Genomic DNA, 21,982 nt, shown 5'->3' on the forward strand with positions numbered 1-21,982 from the left:
ATTTAACAGTTTTTAATCATAGACTGTGAAGGCACCTACCTTAGTGATCATTTTGTACAAATACAAGTTTTCTGATTAGTTTGGGATGGTAGACATGGTATAATTTGTCTCATCTTTGCTTTGTAGCTTTAATGATGTTACTAAAATTATGAGATAAACTTGTTTTATTTCTCTGTGCCAATATTGGTTCACATTTCAATTGTGCATATTTGTTTTTAGGGCAAATCCTGCTATTTTTATCATGGTGTTCATAAAATTAGTGGTCAACACACATTCCAGACTCTCCAAGGGATGTGCAAGGCCTGGGACATAGAAGAACTCGTTAGCTTGGGGAAAAAATTAAAGGCATGTCCATATTACACAGCACGAGAACTAATAGAAGACGCTGACATAATATTTTGTCCCTACAACTATCTTCTAGATGCACAAATAAGGGAAAGTGTGAGTAGATACGTAAAAATTAGAGCTTTTTTCCTACTTATTGGGATATACATGGTGAATGTGAAAGCTTTTAGATGTTTTAATGTCTTTTATTTTTTTGTTGTATAGTTAATGTATGTAAGTGTATAAACAGATTAGAGTACTGAAAACATATTGTAAGGTGTAGTAAAAATTGAATTTTAGGTCTCGCCACTTTAATTTCCAAAGTAATAAGTACTTTTAAGTGGGATTATAGCAGGGTTTTCATCACCTTATTAGTGGTGACATTTTGGACTGGATAATTCTTTGTTGTGTTGGCCTGTCTTGTGCATTATAGGATGTTTAACAGCTTCTCTGTTTTTATCCACTAGACGCCAGTAGCACCCTCACATGGTAATAATAAAAAATGTCTCCAGACTTTGCCAAATATACCCTGGGGGCAAAATTGCCCAGTTATGATCCATTTATAGCTATCACTCTCTCCATTTATGAATAGTCAGAAAGAATTATTTTAAAACATTTAAAATATCTGAAGACTCTTTTTTGGAGAATTTATGTTGGAAGAATATTCGTACTATGCAAATTATGCTTTGTGAGCTTTTGAGAAGTGAACTTTGTATACATCATTTGTGTTTATTTGCCTGGTTTTTCTTAGACACATCCAATTGTTTCAGCATAAGAAAAAAACACCCAGAATAACTTGGTATATTCAATTGTTATTTCTCTCTTTAGATCTGACTGCAAAACTCTAGCTTTCTATTTCCTTAAGTTTGAAATGAATAGAATTACGTTTACTACCCCTACTATCCTGCCTCTTATCCTATCTCTTGGCTAAGTCTCTTTCTTCTGAGCAACTCTGCAGACCAGTCTTCTAATTTTACTTTTATTAATCTTTCCTCTGCTTAAAAATCTCACAGGCTCTTTGCTCATGGGGTAAAGTCCATATTTCTTAAGCTTACTTTCAAGTTCTTAATAGTCTGACCTGAATCTGCTCTTTCAGCTTTCTCTGCTGCAAACTCGCAACTGGAACCCCTCAAAAATTACCTCATAGTGGTAATTACCTGGCTGGGTAGCTCAGTTGGTTAGAGCGTTGTCTCGATATACCAAGGTTGTGGGTTTGATCCCCAATCAGGGCACATACAAGAATTTATGGAATATAATGAACAACATAAACTGATGAACAAAAACAGATCCAGAGACAGAGAAGCATCGATCAGACCGTCAAACCTCAGAGGGAAGGGAGGGGAGGGGAGGGGTAAGGGGGAGAGGTCAACCAAAGGACTTGTATGCATGCATATAAGCCTAACCAATGGACACAGACAACAGGGGGTGAGGGTATGAGTGGGGGGGGGGGGCGGCAATGGGGCGATAAGGACACATATGTAATACCTTAATCAATAAAGAAAAAAATTAAAAAAGAAGAATCAACCAAGGAATGCATAAATAAGTGAAACAACAAGTCAATGTTTCTCTCTAAAATCAATCAAGCAATAAAAATTACCTTATAGTCCCCTGAGGACTCCTTGTTATTTCCTATATCTCTGCTTTTTTATTTTTAACCACTGAGCCATTTGGCCAGGCCTGTATTTCTGCTTTTGATGACACCTGTGTTGAAATGCCCTACTCTCTTCTATCCAAATCCAAGTCCTATTCCTCCTTAAGCCCCGTGTATTTCCTACTCTTCTATGGTTCTTTCTCAGTCATCTTCAACCCTCTGTATATTATTATTTCTTCAGAGTAACTCATTGACAGTTGCTTTGTGACATTTCTTGGTGTTAGTCAGGACTTTTCCAATGGCAAGTGACACAAGCTCAGCTTCATTAGAGCTTAAGAAAAACCACTTGACTAACTCTTCATTGTGATGGCTTTATGTTCCGGCAAGTTCTTTTCAATGGGAACAAAGATAACCATAGGTAGCTAGCTAGCTAACCTGGAAAAAAGAACATGATCTTATATTAGTCACCCCAAATTACTCTGATTGGCCTAGTTTGGATCTCATATCCATTCTTGTACCAGTCACTGTGACCATGTAGGGATGTAATACTTTTTTTAATTGACAAGCCTAGTCTCTGAGTCTACCTATGTAGTAAGAGTGGTGATGTCCCTTGATTAACAGATTAAAAGTCCTACCAACATCACATAGGAGTTGGGGAAGAGCGGTTCTTACAATGAAGTGTTGCAGGACAGACTAAAATGAAAGATACATTAATGTTTTGAGTCTTTGGAATCTTGTATTGTTATTTTACTTTTATTTATTTATTTTCTTTTCTTTTTCTTTTTTTCTTTTTTTTTTATTTATTTTATTGCTTAAAGTATTACAAAGAGTATTACATATGTCTCCTTTTTTTTTCCCCCGCCCTTGACATTCCCCTGGCCTCCCCTACCCCCCAGTGTCTTATGTCCATTGGTTATGCTTATATGCATGCATACAAGTCCTTTGGTTGATCTCTTACCCACCCCCCTCCTTCCCTCCCACCTTCCCCGGCCTTCCTGCTGTAGTTTGACAGTCTGTTCGAGACAGCTCTGCCTCTGTATCTATTTTTGTTCATAAGTTTATAATGGTCTTTATTATCCAGAAATGAGTTATTTTACTTTTAAAGGTTTTTTTTTTTACTCTGCTTTTTAAATTATGTTGGAGATCCCTTCATAGAGGGATTTTTATGCTCCTTTGTGTAGCCAGCTATACTTGAATCCAGGCTCACTTAACACATTATTTTGGTTGTGATAGGTTTGCAAAGTATTTTGAGAGTGAAAAATGGCAAACTTTGTAATGTTGAGCTGATATTTGGTTGGCTTTAGTGCTTTAGAAGTTTTAAGGCCTGGAATCAGTTGCACGTGCAATATTGGCCTATAGTGTGAATTTTTAAATGAAACATCTCACCTACTGCTATTAAATGCATTTTGCTGAAAGTTTTACGGGGAATTTTTTTTATCTTATAGATGGATATCAATCTGAAAGAACAGGTTGTCATTTTAGATGAAGCTCATAACATTGAGGACTGTGCTCGGGAATCAGCAAGTTATAGTATAACGGAAGTTCAGCTTCGGTTTGCTCGAGATGAACTAGATAGCATGGTCAACAATAACATAAGGAAGAAAGACCATGAACCCTTACAAGCTGTGTGCTGCAGTCTCATTAAGTAAGAACATTTGTCTATCAGTGTCATTTGTGCTGCCTTTGTATTAAAAACATGTTTTATTTTGCAGAGTATTGTTAGCAAACTTTGACCAGGCTACTTTGGAAATGGATTGTTCCTTATCAGTTAAACTTTTAAAAATAGGCCTAGTCCAAACTTTTGTCTTATTCAAAAGAACATAATGGACAGAATAGATTTTTTTAAATTGATAATTGTGAATCTTATTCTTAATTTAACAGGATAATTTAACAGCCACTTATACTGTGTATAGGACATTGGGCTGTACATAAATTAATGGGTTTTTTTTTTTTTAAATATATTTTATTGATTTTTTACAGAGAGGAAGGGAGAGAGATAGAGAGTTAGAAACATCGATGAGAGAGAATCATCGATCAGCTGCCTCCTGCACACCTCCCACCGGGGATGTGCCCGCAACCCAGGTACATGCCCTTGACCGGAATCGAACCCGGGACCTCTCAGTCCGCAGGCCGACGCTGTATCTACTGAGCCAAACCGGCTTCGGCGTAAATTAATGGTTTTAATTAACATTTTAAAATTCTGGATATGGCTTTAATTTATTGCTTTATCATCCAGTTTGAGTAGAATTCTGGTTTAATGAATTTCAATTAACCAATATTTCAGTACTATAAAATAATATATTTAGTAGTAATTTCATTAAGATTTATATTACATAATTTCTCTTTCATTAGACATTAGGTTTTTTATCTCTTTACTAGAGGTCTGGTGTGAAATTCGTGCACTTGGGGGGGATCCCTCAGCCTGGATTACGAGAGGGCGCAGGCCAGGCCGAGGGACCCCACTGGTGCACGATTGGAGCCGGGGAGGGATGTGGGAGGTTGGCCAGCTGGGGAGGGATCGTGGGAGGGCTCCAGGGTGTGTCCAGCCTGTATCACTCAGTCCTGATCGGCTGGACCCCAGCAGCAAGCTAACCTACCAGTTGGAGCATCTGCCCCTGTTGGTCAGTGAACGTCATAGCCAATGGTCGACCAGTCAACTGTCTGCCCCTTGGTGGTCAGTGCACATCATAGCGAGTGGTTGAGCAGTCTTAGCATATCATTAGTATATTACACTTTGATTGGTTGAATGGATGACCGGACACTTAGCATATTAGGCTTTTATTATATAGGATCTTAGAAAAAACCTCCCCTGACTCTACATCCTATTTCATTTATCTCAGCATTTTTCTGTTCCTTTAACAGTATACTTTTTAAAAATGTGAAAGTTACATAGTCACATGTTTGAACAGAAAAGGTATACACAAATTTCTGTTGTGAAAACCTCCTTCTCACCCCACCCCCCTATGCTTAGTTCTTGTCCTCCTATACAAATTTATCATTTAGTGCATGTTTATGCATAATGAGTCCATTCTTTCTCAATTTTTTGATAGTTCTTGTTTTGTTTGATGTCTAAATATTGAAGTGCCTCAGGACTTTGTCCTAGGACCTCATTTCATTTCTAGCTCTGCATTTCTCCTAAGTTATATAACCCAGTCCACAGCAGTACTGCCGAGGCCTGAACCTGTGTCTAGCCCCAGTCTCTCCGAGGAGTGCTATGTTCATAAATCCAACTATACTTTATATCTTTGTTTGGATATAAAATTTCAGCTTTCCAAAACAAAACTTATTCCCTTCCCCTACCTAACCCCCTGTCTTTCTCATCTAAGCAAACAGAACTAATCAGTTTCTCAAATAGAAAATTTAAGTATAATTCTCGATTACCGCCCCACCTCATTCAATTTATCAGTGTCTTGTAAATGCCACCTGCACAATATATCCCAAATTCCTCAGTCTCATGTCTACCATTCAACTAGAATACTGTAACAGCCTCCTAACCAGTCTCCGCTTTCACTCTTGCCTTTCTCCATTGTGACTTGGAAGCAGGAATCATCTTTTAAACACTTAGAATAGATGGTCTCTCTCTCTCTCTCTTATTTAAAATCCTCCATTTAAAACCTTCCCATTGCATTTTGAATAGAATTCAAATTTCTTATCCTGGCTTAACATGATCTGATTCTTGCTTATCACTCTAACATTATTCATACCATTATTCCTTTTTGCCCATTGTGTTGCAAATACATTGGCTTTCTTCAGGTCCTTAAAGGAGGATAATTTGTGAACCACCTCAGGATCTTTGCATGATTTCTTCTGATTCTCCCAGGACTGGGTACATTTTGCTTTTAATACTGCCATGACCAAGTACATTTGCCTTCAATTGTTAGAATAAATGTTACCTCAGGGAGAGCCTTCTTGATATTCAAATTAAAGTAGCAATTAGATTATATTAATCTAATTTAGTTTCATTATACTTCTTATTACTACCTGATATTTTCTTGTTCATGTATTTGTTTCTAAATTTCTTTCTTCCTTTAGTAGAATGTAATTTCCATGAGAATAAGGGCCTTCCCTATTTTATGTACAGCTGTATTTCTACTACCTAGTATAGTTGTCTGGCATAATAATTGGCATTTAAGCACTTATTGGATGTACATGTGTATACAAATTAATGAATATATTTATATATTTTCTAGTAATTCACTTTTTTAAAAAATATATTTTTATTGATTACAGAGAGGAAGGGAGAGGGACAGAGAGAAACATCAATGATGAGAGAGACTCATTGATCGGCTGCCTCCTGCACACCCCCTACTGCGATCGAGCCCACAACCCAGGCATGTGCCCTTAACCGGGAATGGAACCACGGACCTTTCAGCCCGCAGGCCAATGCTCTACCCACTGAGCAAAACCAGCCAGGGCTCTACTAATTATCTTTTTTGTGTGTTAATATGTAACTTAAATTTTTTTATTAGGTAGTTTTGTATTTTCTTTAATGTGTATTTGGGATGAAGCTCCTAAGACATGGCTCTCATTCGGAGAGAGTCAAGTAAAGCAGCTGAATCCACAAAACGCTGCCTGTTTTTCTTTTGTGAATAAAAGCCTGTTTGTTTGTTTGTTTGTTTTCTGATTGAAAGCTTGCTTTTTAGCTATGTGGATGTTTATTTTGTAATACTGGTATGAGATTTGCATGCTTTTAGGACACAAATATGTCTTAATTAATCCATATTTGTGTCCTAAGAGCTTCAAGGAATCCAGATGAACATATCTCAATTCTCTGTTCTGTGAAAATGGTGCCTATAGGATGATACTGGTTGATGGGGACTATTTTATTTTATTCCAGTTGGTTAGAAGCAAACTCTGAACATCTTGTGGAACGGGATTATGAATCATCCTGTAAAATATGGAGTGGAAGTGAAATGCTCTTAAATTTCCACAAAATGGGCATCACCACTGCTACTTTTCCCATTTTGCAGGTAAGATTTCCATCTGTGGAAATTCATTTAGTGAATTAGAAATGATTAATAGTGAATAAGTTTTATCCAGGGTAAAAAATATAGCAATTTGTTTTAAAATTTTATTATGTAAGTTTGATAGGCTTATGTGTGATGGCATAAATTATGGATGAAAAAGTAGTAGTATTTAGTTTGAAGGAAATGAGGCTTAAAGAAATGAATTGCTTATCTATATTATAAAAACCCAGTGGTCCTAATGCCGTAAGGACCGAAGTCTGGTCACCAGGAGGCTGCGTGCGTGGCGAGGTGCACACGGTGGGCAGGGACTTGACTCTGGGTCTCGTGGCACGGTGGGACTTGGGGGTCCCAGGTATCGCGCAATTTCCCACAGGTCTGGGTCTCACGTGATTTCGCGCGCTGGACCACTACTTCAAAGATAAAAGAAGTCAATATTTTTAGGTTGTAAATTTATTTTGTTAATTGTAAAAGTTAAAAATTTGGAAAATAAATAGGTAAGAAGTTCATATTTTGTTCTCAGAATAGTGGTTATATAAACCTAGGTGGATGGAGATCATAAGTGGGCTATGGGATACTGTGAACATTATGAAATAGTGTGCAAAATGTTATGAGTATGTGATTTGTTTTTGTGTTATCTCGTGAGGTAGGAAATCCATTTTGATTTCCTGTATGGATAGTGAATTTTCTCATCATTTACTAAATAGTCCACTTTTCCCTCTATTTGTAATGCCATATCTGTCACATCTAATTTTTCATTCATGTGTGAATTTAATTTTGAACTCTATTCTATGATTCTGTTTATCTAAACCAGCGGTTCTCAACCTGTGGGTCGTGACCCTGTTGGGGGTCTAACAACCCTTTCACAGGGGTCGCCTAAGACTATCAGAAAACATATATATAATTCCATATTGTTTTTGTGATTAATCACTATGCTTTAATTAGGTTCAATTTGTAACAATGAAAATACATCCTACATATCAGATATTTACATTATGATTCATAACAGTAGCAGAATTACAGTTATGAAGTAGCAACGAAAATAATTTTGTGATTGGGGGTCACCACAACATGAGAAACTGTATTAAAGGGTCGCGGCATTAGGAAGGTTGAGAACCACTGATCTAAACTATCATGTGTTATTACTGTTAGAAAAATGCTGATATATCTGGTAAGGCATATCTCTTCACTTTGTTCTTTTCCTTTGGAATGATCTTGGCTATTCTTGGCCTTACTCTGCCATTTGAATTTTAGAATTAGCTTTGGTTCATTCATTTAATTTTTCTTGTAATATAGTCGTATTATTTTGAGTATCGGAGTACACTGAAAATAATTCAGACATTTAGGTGACATATCAACTCTTTTAAGCTCCATGGAGAAGCCATTTAGTAAGTACATTTTTATGTAGTTCATTACTTTTGAAGGGTACTAAATAATATCCTGATTACCTGAAGATGTAATGAACCTCCTAAATATATAATTTTATTAAAGGTCTTTGACAATAATGTGGGAACCTAAAGCATATTGTTAGCATTTGTGTATTAGTAATGTTTGCCTAAAATTTCAATGTATATTTCATTTGGGTTTCATTATAGCTTTGAAAAGTTTGTTTTACTGCTTAACACTTCCCCACTGTATACTTAATATTGTAATTTCTTATAGGGACATTTTTCTGCTGTCCTTCAAAAAGAAGAAAAAATGTTACTGGTTCATGGTAAAGAGGAGACAAGAGAATTACCTGTTATTAGTGCTTCAACTCAAATAATGCTTAAAGGACTTTTTATGGTGCTTGACTATCTTTTTAGGCAAAATAGCAGGTAAATGAAGATATCTGATCTGTATTTTTTCTCTTAAAAATATTAGCTTTGCCCTAACTGGTTTGGCTCAGTGGATTGAGCGGCGGCCTACAGACTGAAAGGTCCCAGGTTTGATTCCGGTCAAGGGCATGTACCTTGGTTGCGGGCACATCCCCGTAGGAGGTGTGCAGGAGGCAGCTGATCGATGTTTCTCTTTCATCAATGTTTCTAACTCTCTATCCCTCTCTCTTCCTTTCTGTAAAAAGTCAATAAAATATATTTTAAAAAAAATATTAGCCTTACTGGATGTTAGCATGTGTTTAGTACATTCTAATTTTGTATGAGTACATAGGATAATAATAAACAATTGGTGGAAATATTGCTCTTCTTGGCACAGATTCAGATTAATTGAAATTAGTCTTTATTAATGGAAATAAGTATTGAAATCAATAGATACACTAATTCACCATTAAGTTTATAGTTCTCTAGGACTAAATTTAAGCATTTAAGTTACCTTTTAAGTATAGTTTACATATGTTTCTTCCAGTATTAGAAAGTTTCTTATTGCATAAAGCCTCTATTTAGTGAATTGTGGAAAATGAAAAGCAGTTATGGTACTCCCTGATTCTAGTATTTTGTTTTTTAAATTGTGGTATTATGTACATAACATAAAATTTATCCTCTTAAACATTTTTAAGTGTACATTTTAGTAGCATTAAGTAGATTCATATTGTTGTGCAACCACCACCACTAACCATTTCTAGAACTTTTTTGTCATCCCATATAGGAACTCTATACCCATGAAACAATATCTCCCAAATATCTACCATTTTCCTCTCTTCACAGCGTCTATTCTACTTTGATCTTTATGGATTTGCCCTTTCTTGGTATCTCATATAAGTGGAACCATATATATTTGTTCTTTTGTGTCTGGCTTATTTCACTTTTCAAGATTCATCTGTGCTGTAACATATATCAGAATAGCATTCTTTTTAATGGCTGATTAATATTCTATATATATATCACATTTAGTTTACCATATTGATGTACATTTGAATTGTTTGCACCTTTTGCCAATCTACTTATACAAAAACCCTGGGTGTAACATCATGTCCAGAACCTTGACCAACCGGAAGGAAGTCAGTCCTGCAGGGGTCGTCTTGGAAACGGCTGTGCCCTCCCCCAGCTGTTTCCCGGAGGGCGAGGTTTCAGGCAGGAACCCACCCTCGGAGCTGAGCGTGGAAGTACTGAGTCCGGCCTTCAAACCAGACCCTGACAGTAGGGAGGAGGCAGCCCCATTCCTCATAGAATCTGCTATTGAATAGCTTGCTGTCAGTGGCCTGCCAGCCAGGAACCCCATTCACCTGCAGCCCGGACCCTGACAGGAGGGAGGAGGGAGCCCCATTCCTTACGGAATCCACAGGTGGCCAGCTTGCTGTCAGGGGCCTGCCAGCTAGGAATCCTATTCACCTGCATATCTGTATAAAGTTTTAATACATTATATTAGAGGTTGTGGTGGTACTGTTTTACCCACAGCATCTACAGGAATTGCTGTAAATTTACTTCTCAGTGGAAGCACCTTTCATTCCCAATATAAATTACCGATTCCATTAAATGAAACTTCAATTTCTAGACTCAATATAAAGAGTGAAGTTGCTAAAACTATTAAAAAGGCGCAACTTTTCCCTATTGATGAATGCACCATGGCATCCAGTCATGCTATAAACGCCATAGACAGATTACTAAGACAAATTTGAATGTTATACTTGGTGGGAAAGTTCTCTTTCTCAGAGGAGATTTTTGACAATGTCTCAGTATTGTACTGCATGCTATGTGATTGGCCATAGTACAAACGAGTTTAAAGTAATGCAATGTTTGGGGATGTTTCAGAAAGTTGTCTCTTACAACAAATATGAGATCAGAGGATTCTGCTTATAGTGGATGGTTAGTAAAACTTGGAGATGGCAAACTTGATAGCAGTTTTCATTTAGGAATGGATATTATTGAAATCCCCTGTGAAATGATTTGTAATGGATCTATTATTGAAGCTACCTTTGGAAATACTATATCTATAGATAATATTAAAAATATATCTAAACGTGCAATTCTTTGTCCAAAAAATGAGCATGTTCAAAAATTAAATGAAGAAATTTTGGATATACTCGATGGAGATTTTCACACATATTTGAGTGATGATTCCATTGATTCCACAGATGATGGTGAAAAGGAAAATTTTCCCACCGAATTTCTTAATAGTATTACTCCTTTGGGAATGCCGTGTCATACATTAAAATTGAAAGTGGGTGCAATCATCATGCTATTGAGAAATCTTAATAGTAAATGGGGTCTTTGTAATGGTACCAGATTTATTATCAAAAGATTATGACCTAACATTACCGAAGCTGAAGTATTAACAGGATCTGCAGAGGGAGAGGTTGTTCTGATTCCAAGAATTGATTTGTCCCTATCTGACACTGGCCTCCCATTTAAATTGATTCAACGACAGTTTCCCGTGATGCCAGCATTTGTGATGACTATTAATAAATCTCAAGGACAAACTCTAGATAGAGTAGACATATTCCTACTGAACCCATTTTCGCACATGGTCAGTTATATGTTGCTTTCTTTCGAGTTTGAAGAGCATGTGACGTTACAGTTAAAGTTCTAAGTACTTCATCACAAGGGAAATTAGTCAAGCACTCTGAAAGTGTTTTCACTCTTAATGTGGTGTACAGGGAGATATTAGAATAAGTTTAATCACTTTATCAGTCATTGTTTGCATCACTGTTGTTTTTATATCATGTTTTTGTTTTCATATGTTTTTGTAGTTTTCATATCATGTTTTTGTCGTTTTTATATCATGCCTCTGTTGTTATATCCTTTTGTTACTGTTTATTAATTTATATATTATTTATATAATAATATAAATATAAAATAATTTATATATTATTTTCATATACATTTTACTAATTTCCTTTCATCTCTCACACTTCTATTATAGAGAAAGGGCAAATAGCAATATTAAAATATCTCTGCTAATTAATTCCCTTTTTAAAAAAAATGTATTTTATTGATTTTTTACAGAGAGGAAGGGAGAGGGATAGAGAGTTAGAAACATTGATGAGAGAGACACATCAATCAGCTGCCTCCTGCACACTCCCCACTGGGGATGTGCCCGCAACCAAGGTACATGCCCTTGACCAGAATCGAACCCGGGACCCTTGAGTCTGCAGGCTGATGCTCTATCCACTGAGCCAAACTGTTTAGGGCAATTAATTCCCTTTTAATGTGCATGAATTTTGTGCACTGGGCTTCTAGTTGTGAATAATGCTACAGTGAACACTTATGTAGGAGTATCATATTGAGTCCTTTCTTTGACTTCTTCTGAGTATGTACCTAGCAGTGGAATTGCAGGATCATATGTTAATTCTGTATTTAAGTTTTTGAGGAACCAACATACTGTTTTTCACAGCAGCTGCACATTTTAGATTCTCATAGTTACACACAAGAGTTCCAATTTCTCCACATCCTTGCCAACACTTGTTCTTTCTGTTTTTGTTTTTAATAGTAGCCATTCTAATGGGCATAGTGGTATCTCCTGTTGTTTTGGCTTATATTTTCCTAATGGCTAGAAATGTCAAGCATCTTATCATGTGCTTATTGTCCATTTGTATATCATTATTGTGGAAATATCTATTCAAATCCATTTTGAATTGGGTTTTTTGTTGTTGAGTTGTAGGAGTTATTTATAATTCTCACTAAGGACATGTTTCTATTCATTTGGGGGGGGGGGAGGAGAGAGAGAGAGAGAAAGAGAGAAAGAGAGAGAGAGAGGAGAGACCAATGTGAAAGAGAAACATCCATCAGTTGCCATCTGTACATGCCCTGATAGGTGATTGAACCTTCAACCTAGGTATGTGCCTTGACTAGGAATCAAACCCACAGCCTTTTGTTGTATGGAATGATGCTCCAACCAATTGAGCTACATGGCCAGGGCTGTAGGAGTTGTTTATATACTAGAGGCCCGGTGCACATGCACTGGTGGGGTCCCTCAGCCTGGCCTGCGCCCTCTCATAATCCAGGACCCCTTGGGGGATGTCGGACTGCTGGATCCCCTGTGGGGATCGGGCGGTGACTGGCAATCCAACATCCCCAGAGGGATGTAGTAGTGCACGAAGTACAGGTGGTTGGGGAGGAGTCCAGCCCGAGTCAGGTGCTGCGCTGCTCCTACTCATCTCTGCCCCACTGTGTTTGCCACCGCCGCAGCTCATTAGCGCTGCTGTGGAGGCAGGAGAAGCTTGCGCCACCACAGCTGCTCTTGCCAGCTGTGAGTCTGACATCTGGCGCCTGTCAGCTGAGCAGCGCTTCTGCTGTGGGAGCACACTGACCACCAGGGGGCAACTCCTGCATTGAGCGTCTGCCCCCTGCTGGTCATTGTGTGTCATAGCGACTGGTTGACCAGTCGTTCAGTCGCTTAGGCTTTTATATATATAGACTAGAGGCCTGGTGCACTAAAATTTGTGCACTCGGGGCGGGGGGTCCCTCAGCCTGGCCTGTGCCCTCTCACAGTCTGGGATCCCTCGGGGGATGACCATCTGCTGGCTGAGGCCTGCTCCGCAGGGGATTGGGCCTAAGCTGGCAATCAGACATTCATCTGGCAGCCCGGCAGCCCTTGGGGGATGTCCACTTGCCAGTGGGGAGCAGACCTAAACTGCAGTTGGACATCCTTAGCGCTGCTGAGGAGGCAGGAGAGGCTCCCACCACCACCGCTGTACTGGCAGCCATCAGCCTGCCTGTGGCTGAGCAGAGCTCCTCCATGTGGGGAGTTCTCGGATCACCAGAGGGCAGCTCCTGCATTGAGTGTCTGCCCCCTGCTGGTCAGTGTGTGTCATAGTGACCAGTCATTCCCAGTCTTTCTGCTGTTAGGGTCAGTTTGCATATTACCCTTTTACTATATAGGATAGAGGCCTTGTGTACGGATGGGGGCTGGCTGGTTTGCCCTGAATGTTGTCCCGGATCAGGGTGGGGGTCCCGCTTGGGTGTTTGGTCAGCCTGGGTGAGGGGATTATGGCTGTTTTCAGGCTGCCCGCACCCCCTTCAGGGTGGGGGTCCCCACTGGGGTGCCTGGCCAGCCTGGATGAGTGGCTGAGGGCTGTTTTCAGGCTGCCTGCACCCCCTTCAGGGTGGGGGTCCCCACTGGGGTGCCTGGCCAGCCTGCCTTTTCAGGCAGGCCAAGCCTGTAACTGAAGCTCCCAGTCTCTCCTTTTTTTCTTTTTTTAAAAATGTATTTTATTGATTTTTTTTACAGAGAGGAAGGGAGAGGGATAGAAAGTTAGAAACATTGATGAGAGAGCAACATCGATCAGCTGCCTCCTGCACACCCCCTATTGGGGATGTGCCTGCAACCAAGGTACTTGCCCTTGACTGGAATCAAACCTGGGACCTTTCAGTCCGCAGGTGGACGCTCCATCCACCAAGCCAAACCAGTCAGGGCTCTTTTTTTTATTATTCTGGGATTTATTTACCTTCTGTAATTGAAACTTTGTTGCAGCTCCAGCTCTGAAGCCGGCTGGCTGAAAGCAGGTATCTGGGGTTTGTTTAGCTTCTATAATTGAAACATTGTTGCTTAGAATGTAGCTTAGAGCTCGGCCCCGCAGGCGGGGAACCATGGCTTCCTCCATCATCGGGGCAACCAAACCTCATGTTCACTTCAGCTGCCTGGCTGCCAGCTGCCATCTTGGTTGGCAGTCAATTTGCATATCACCCTGATTAGCCAATGGGAAGTGTAGCGGAGGTATGGTTAATTACCATGTTTGTCTATTATTAGATAGGATTCTGCATGTTAATCCTGTATCAGATACATGCTTTACAAATATTTTCTTCCATTCTCTGGATGTCTTCTCACTCTCTTGATAGTATCCTTTATATATAAAAGTTTTAAAAATTTGAAGTCCAATTTATTTCTTTAAAGTCAGTTTACTTACTTGTGCTTTGGGTATATCCAAGAACCATGGATAAATCTGATGTCATGAAGATTTCCCCCTATGTTTCTTCTAAGGGTTTTATAGTTTTTAGCTCTCAATATTTTTATAAAATTCTCTTCACAGATTGTAGGGTTCCTGCCTTGAACATTGAGACCTTATCTCTCTAAGAGAAAAATTGAGGACTGGTAGAGAATACCACATTTTATTCTCTTTAAGCCTAGGTGTTTATAGCCTCTGATTGAAAGAAATTATAAAATGATGGGATTATAGAGGCCATCTGGTTCAATACCTTTGTTAAAAATAAATGAAGACTGAGACCCAAATATTAAAGGAAGTTAACATTTTTGTAGTCTCCTGAACTTTTTAAACTTTCAGTAAAAATGAATGTTTTCCTACTTTCTCATGTAATAAAAAAGTATAAGCGACTTTAGTTTTTTCTAACAACAATGCTAGTTATCTATTTTATAACTAATGATGTAACAGAGTACAAAGAGCTCTGGACTAGGAGTTAGGAGGCTTGGATTTTAATTCTGGCTCTGCCATGATTTATGTAGTGTTTGATCATCGGGAGGAGAATGATAAAGGGTGGATGGTTAGATGATATCTAATCTCTATAAGAGGGGGTTGCTTCTAAGACTTAATGGCTTATTTTCTATCAGAATTACTGAATTTAATTAGTGGTAGGTGTTTCATAGGCAAAATATAATTTTGGGGAAGATACAGGACTCGGTTTTAATATAATCAATTTTTTTCTTGTATGTGGCTGTGACAATACAGGTTTTATAAAGCTTTGCCATTTAATTAACATTTACTTTCATTTAGGTTTGCAGATGATTATAAAGTTGCTATTCAACAGACTTATTCTTGGATAAATCAGAGTGATATTTCTGATAAAAATGGGTTCTTTGTTCCACAAAAAAATAAGAAACATTCACGACAGAAAACTGCAGTTCATGTGCTAAACTTTTGGTGCTTAAATCCAGCTGTGGTAAGCTGATTGTTGTATATGAAAATTCTATCTTCTAACTCAATACAAACAAATAAATGTGCTGACTCTTTTAAAGATGATTTTATATATCTAATGGTGTTTCTTTCTAGGCCTTTTCAGATATTAATGGCAAAGTGTGGACGATTGTTTTGACATCTGGGACGTTATCACCAATGAAATCCTTTTCATCAGAACTGGGTGTTACATTTACTATCCAACTGGAAGCTAATCATGTCATTAATAACTCACAGGTTAGGATTTTTTTTGAAGGCGTTCAGTCTTTTTACCTCAATATAATTGCACATAAACAAATTGGAAGTACAAGCAAACAGATCCTGATAGGAAAATCAACATTTCAGTTTTAGAATAAAGGAAAATCTGTCAGCTACTTGATAGTGTCAACAAAAAAGAAATACTAATGAATGCATTCCTTCAACCCACTGAATAAAAATATATACTTTGGGTGCAAAGACTGTATTGCAATTTCCTCATTTAAATAAGTTTTAATGTGTTTTTTTAAAAAATAAAAATGAAAACCAAAACAAAATTCAACTTCTTTACCATAGTTTCTATTGTTTAATTATTTATTTATGTGTTTCTCTTTTCCATTAGACTATGGTGTATCCTTGTTCTTCTTTTTATGTATACATTCTTCTACTGTACCTAGACTAACATCTATCTAGCATTAGTTAGCAAGTGTTGGGCACATATTTGAGTATCTGAAATGAATTAGAAGTACTCTTATGAGTCCTGTGACTTAAGATTTTAATTTTTTATAATAATACCATATAGATGTTACTTTAATTTTCCTAAAATGTTTTTATTGTCATTTATTGATCTGTTTTCTGTTTCTTTTTCTTTTTTTTTCAATCCTCACCTGAGGATATTTTTCCATTGATTTTTAAGAGAGAAATAATTAATATTGATATAATAAAGTCAATATTTATATTTCTTTAGTTACTTTCAACCTATTTTTAAAATTCTTAATCCAGGATCCACACAAGAATTATATATTGCTTTTGGTTTTCATGTTTCTTTGGTCTTAAAAACAGTTTTCTTGCCTTTTTTTTTTTCCATCTGACATTTTATGAAGAATTCAATTTACCTGTTTCCTTAAGGAAAGGCTTATAATTTGGACTTATCTGATTCTTTCTTTATCATAAGATTCAGGGTAAGCAGTTTGATAAGAATACTATACAGGTGGTATTGTTACTTTTAATTGCTTTGTGTCAAGAAACAAAATGTCAGTTTTTTATGTTACTAGTTGATCGTTTAAGTAATAATTGCTTAATATGGTGTCCGTCAGATGTTATCTTGTACAATGTACTTCAATCTTATACATTATTTCAAAATATAATATTATTACATTTTTTAGCAATCTGAACTGTTTGTATTTTCTGTGGATTACTAATAAAGTCTGTTCTTTCTCTTAATCAAATTAACTACACTAAGGCTAGATCTGTGTGAGTTAGAGGAATTGCATAGAGCTGTAAAATTTCGTGAGTTTGATTTTTTTTATGACTGTAGATCTTTGAATATCAGTGAATTTATGAAAGAGTAGTTCATGTTATAGTTGAATCTTAGAAACTTGTCTATAGCAGATCATACCAGTCCTTACCTCTAATACTTTGGACTATTTCTGATTTATCCATTTCATTTGTTCACATAATCCAACATAATTTTGTTACATGCTTAATTGTGCAAAGCCATTTAGGGAATAGATAAGTGAAACTTTAATTTTTGCTTTTATCCTAGGAGAATTCAATGATCTGCCTAAAAATAAAACTTTTATAAATTAAATCTATATATAATTATATAAAGGGAATTTAAAAATAAATTTCCTCTAAACTTGTTGCTTGATCTTCTTCTGATATATATGTAATTAAGGCTCCCAACTAAATTCTAAATTGCCTGCCTAGTTTAGGTATAACTCTAATACTAATATATTTATATTCTAGGTTTGGGTTGGCACCATTGGGTCAGGACCCAAGGGTCGGAATCTCTGTGCTACGTTCCAGCACACAGAAACATTTGAGTTCCAGGATGAAGTGGGAGCACTTTTGTTATCTGTGTGCCAGATTGTTGGCCAAGGAATTTTGTGTTTCTTGCCATCTTACAAGGTAGGGGAATACTTATTGTTTCTTTTGCCTTTAGAAAATCATGTGGGATTACCATGATAAGATTCCTAGGGCTAGAAGCAACAGGGGACTTATAGTTTTCTAAACATCATATGTTGTTTTACTTATTTATTGATTAAGGCACTGCCTAATTGTTCTATTACTGTTTTACTTGACAGTTTAAAGACTAAAAACGTTTTGAAGCAGTGCTTGTTATATAAGGGGACTATTTATGTGTATAGTATTTTTATTCTTAGAGGTAGCTTGATATTTTCATAGTTGAAGGGAAAAGGAGCGTTCTTTTCCACTTTCATAGATTACACTTTTGAAAGTTTCAGTAATTTGAATCTAAAGTCAACTTTCTTGGTTGTCTATATTTTTACTTTATGTAAATGACTTTTTTCCTTGTTTTTAGACTCACTCTGATTTTCAATAATAATTTCTTGAGTTAAATTGAGTTATAATATCTTAGTCGTAATAGCTAACGAGTTAAAACCACATATAATTTCTGAGAGTAATATATTTATCAAAATCAAAGCTAAATTCCAATGTAGAGAAGTGGCATTTCCTTTTCTTTTTTCATATGAAGTTATATATGTAAGGACAGTCGTAGAAATAATATATATGAATGGCAATATTGATACTTTTGGCTTTTCTACTGTCTTTTCATCTACATACATACTGCTGTGGTCTAAATATATCCCCCCCTATACTCTGGTTTCTCTTCAGATCGTATAAATCTTTCGCCTTTTAAATATATCCCCCAAATTTTATATTTTGAAATCTTAACCCCCCAAGATGATAACATTAAGCAGTGGGAGGTGCTTAAGTCATGAGAATAGAATCCTCATGAATAAGATCAGTGTCTTATCAGAGAGGCTCCAGAGAGATCCCTTGCCCCTTTCACCATGTGAGAACACAGCAAGAAGGCGCCAGCTATGAACCAGGAAGAGAGCCCTCACCAAATGTGGTCACACTGGTGCCTTGATCTTAGACTTTTCAGCCTCCAGAACTGTTAATAAATTTCTGTTGTTTCTAAGCTACCCAGTCAGGAGTATTTTGTTATAGCAGCCCGATTGGGACTAAGAGACATACTTTGTTAGCTAGAGATGCAGTGAATTAGTCCTCCTAGAGATAAACTGAAGGAATTTTGTTTTTACAAGAAATTTAATCAGATTTTTTTTACAAGAAATTTCTAAAAATAAAATGGACATAAACATCTTTAAAATATTTAATACAAAGCAATATTTATTCCAGAGTGTGAACATCTACACTAAATAGTTATGTTAAGGATAACCAATAATTAAGCCTGGAACTAAAATAAAGCAATATCTTAACACATTAATAAAACCTTTTTATATTTTCTAATCACAGTGGTAAAAAGTGAGCCAGGAAATGCCCAGTTGAATAAATGAACAATTTCATTTTTTGCTAAGCTTCAAAGATGTGGTAAGAATGATTCTTTATATGCTAGGAACCAGCTTTGTATGTTTTTTTCTTAGTATATATGAAGGAGAACCAAATCTAATATAAAGTTATTTCAATGGACAGTAAAATAATTGTCAATGAAAAAGTTATAGTGGAAAACAGCCTGAACAATAAATCATACCTTCTGGTTCCAGTGTTTTCAAATGATATAATTTTCATTAGCCAGTTTCAGCAGTTTAAAATATATTATAGCTAAATGAATCAACTAAAATTTATAGGCATTAGTACTTTTCTGTTCATTGGGTACTTTGTCTTTGATAAAGACACCAGGCACCAAGCCTTTTATGGGTATGTTTAAGTTCTCTAAGAAAAAAAGTGATGAAATATCAATCTTTACAAATAGACATGTTCAAAAGTGAAAAATAGGTCCATCAGACCCTAATAGTATACCCAGGTTTAAAAACCTTTAATAATTCCTTATTTTCTGAAAGACTGAGCCTAAAATATTTTGCTCTCCCCATAGTGTTGGTTATTTTTCAGCCTTATTCCTAGCATGCCCCCATCCTGTGTATACCTTTATTTTAGCACATTGCATTATGCATGCTTAGAACTGTCATGCATTTTCATACCTACCTATGTGTGGTAGGCAGAATTGTAAGATGGCCCCCCAATATTCCTGGCCTCTTGTGTATACATTCTTTACCCCACTTATTCACTCAAACAGTAATATAGGTACTGCTGTGAAGGGATTTTGCATAAGAAATCCCTTAAGATAGGGAGAGATTATCTATTTGGTCCGGATCTAATTCCACAAGCCCTTTAAAAGCAGAGAGTTTTCTACAGTTGGTTGCAGAATAGGAGGTCAGAGAGACATGATCTAGCTTGCTTGGAAGAAAGCAGATGTCTGTGTTGTAAACTGACGATGGGAGAGGTAGGGAATGTGGCAAGGAATTGCAAGTGGCTTGTAGGAGTTGAGAGCAGTTCTGGCCAATAGCTGGTAGGAAGTGAATTCTTTCAACAGCCAGACCTTGGAAGAGAACCCCAAGTCCCAGATGAGAACTGCAGCCCTAGAAGACAGATTAATTTTGAAACCCTGAGTAGAGAATCCAGTTGGGCTGTGCTTGGACTTGTGACCTAGAGATATAGTAAACTAGAGGCCTGATGCATGAGATTCATTTAAGAGTAGGCCTTCCTTTCCCCAGCTGCCGGCAGTGGCTTCCCTCTGGCACCTGGGACCCCGGCTTCCCTCCCAGCCTCAACTTCGTCCGAAGGTTTTCCAGAAGGACCTCTGGTCTAATTAGCATATTATGCTTTTATTATTATAGATAGATTGTTTTAATAAATAGGTTGTTTTTATGCTACAACATGGATGGAGCTGGAGGACATTATGTTAAGTGAAAGTAGCCAATCACAAAGAGACAAATATTGTGATTCCATTTATATAAGGTAGCTAGAGTAGTCAAATTATAGTAACAAAAAGTTAGAAGGTTAGTTGCCAGGGCTGGGGGAAGAGGGGAATGAGCTGTTTAATAGCTTTAATTTTGCAAGATAAATAGAGTTTTGGAGATAGGTTGTACAATAATGTGAGTATACTTAACCTAACTGACCTATAAACTTAAAAATGGTTAAGATGGTAAATTTTATGCTTTGTATATTTTACCACAGTTTAAAAAGGATTATTATTATTATTTTGGCATTGTAAATTTCTTTTTTTTTCTAGTGGATCTTCTCCACTAGATTGTTGAAATGGTGTTTTTTCCAAAGTATCTCACCTTCAAGTTTTATAGCAACAGGTTTATAGCAGATTCAGGTTGGCAGTACCTGAAAGTAGTAGTATGTTTTAGGAAACACTGTAGTGGTTACATCTTATTTATCTTCTTCCCAGCCTAGATTCTATTTAGATTATAATAGTGCAGGTACAGTGACCTCATTATAGTTTACTTTAATTATTAGCCTTTTAATAGAGGGATAAAAAATGAGTTGCTTTTTTTTTTTCCTCCTAGAATTAATCTACTCTGGTAAGGAATGAAACCTAAAAATGTATTTGTGTGAATAAATTTATTTGTTCAGATTTCAGCCAACATTTAGTAAGCCAGTACTTAACTCTAAAGTTGCAAAACTGGTCAAATATATGCATTTTAATCAAATATTTTCTTCAGTCATTGATGAACCCAACTATGTTGATCAATAAAAAGAAATCCAGAATTTATGTTTTAAAGAGTCAAGAATTTTTTTCCATACATAAATAGCTATTCAGTTCTTATTTTCTATCCAAGAGATTTCAACAAAGTAGATTATCATGAGGAACTATATGAGTTATTTCTGAAATTCTACTTTATTTGAAATTTTTTACATTGTGTATATCATTGTATATTTTTATCATAATGTATCAATAAATGACTGTAAATAAACATCAGTAACAGTAGTGCAGTTCTAACATTTTCAGAGTCCTCATTCTTTTAACAAAATTATGTGAGGGAATTTTCCTTATGAGAGAGAGGACTGTAGGACCTTTCATTTTTATTAAGCCAAGAACTAAAATGGATCTTACACTTCAGGACGATATTCCTCCATATTATTCTTCCTAGTGCATTACTGACTGCGTCCAAATTTGTTGAAAATTTGATCTTGAAATATAACTGAGCCTCTTGAGGTGAAGATGCTGAATCAGATATCACGATAAAGCTAGCATATAGGAAGTTGTTTCAATAGAAATTAATATTTTTCATATTTTATGTTTGAATACAGATGTTTGAGTACAGTAAGATTTAAGCTTATATTTTTACTGTA

The 21,982-nt window shown here is 36.6% G+C and overlaps 1 protein-coding gene across 14 annotated transcripts in view; it reads left to right on the forward strand.

Moving 5' to 3' along the window:
* The window catches only part of BRIP1 (BRCA1 interacting protein C-terminal helicase 1), a 131,154-nt gene that overhangs the window by 51,760 nt on the left and 57,412 nt on the right, over window positions 1-21,982 (forward strand). For all 14 annotated transcript variants that reach the window (XM_036340210.1, XM_036340212.1, XM_036340214.1 and 11 more), the window contains 7 exons: window positions 220-441; window positions 3,361-3,560; window positions 6,753-6,885; window positions 8,542-8,696; window positions 15,482-15,647; window positions 15,758-15,898; window positions 17,606-17,767. In XM_036340210.1, the coding sequence (XP_036196103.1) occupies window positions 220-441; window positions 3,361-3,560; window positions 6,753-6,885; window positions 8,542-8,696; window positions 15,482-15,647; window positions 15,758-15,898; window positions 17,606-17,767 (1,179 nt within the window). The remainder of the gene's footprint in view (window positions 1-219; window positions 442-3,360; window positions 3,561-6,752; window positions 6,886-8,541; window positions 8,697-15,481; window positions 15,648-15,757; window positions 15,899-17,605; window positions 17,768-21,982) is intronic.

The sequence above is a fragment of the Myotis myotis genome, unplaced genomic scaffold (assembly GCF_014108235.1).
Source record: "Myotis myotis isolate mMyoMyo1 unplaced genomic scaffold, mMyoMyo1.p scaffold_m19_p_17, whole genome shotgun sequence".
NCBI lineage: Eukaryota > Metazoa > Chordata > Mammalia > Chiroptera > Vespertilionidae > Myotis > Myotis myotis.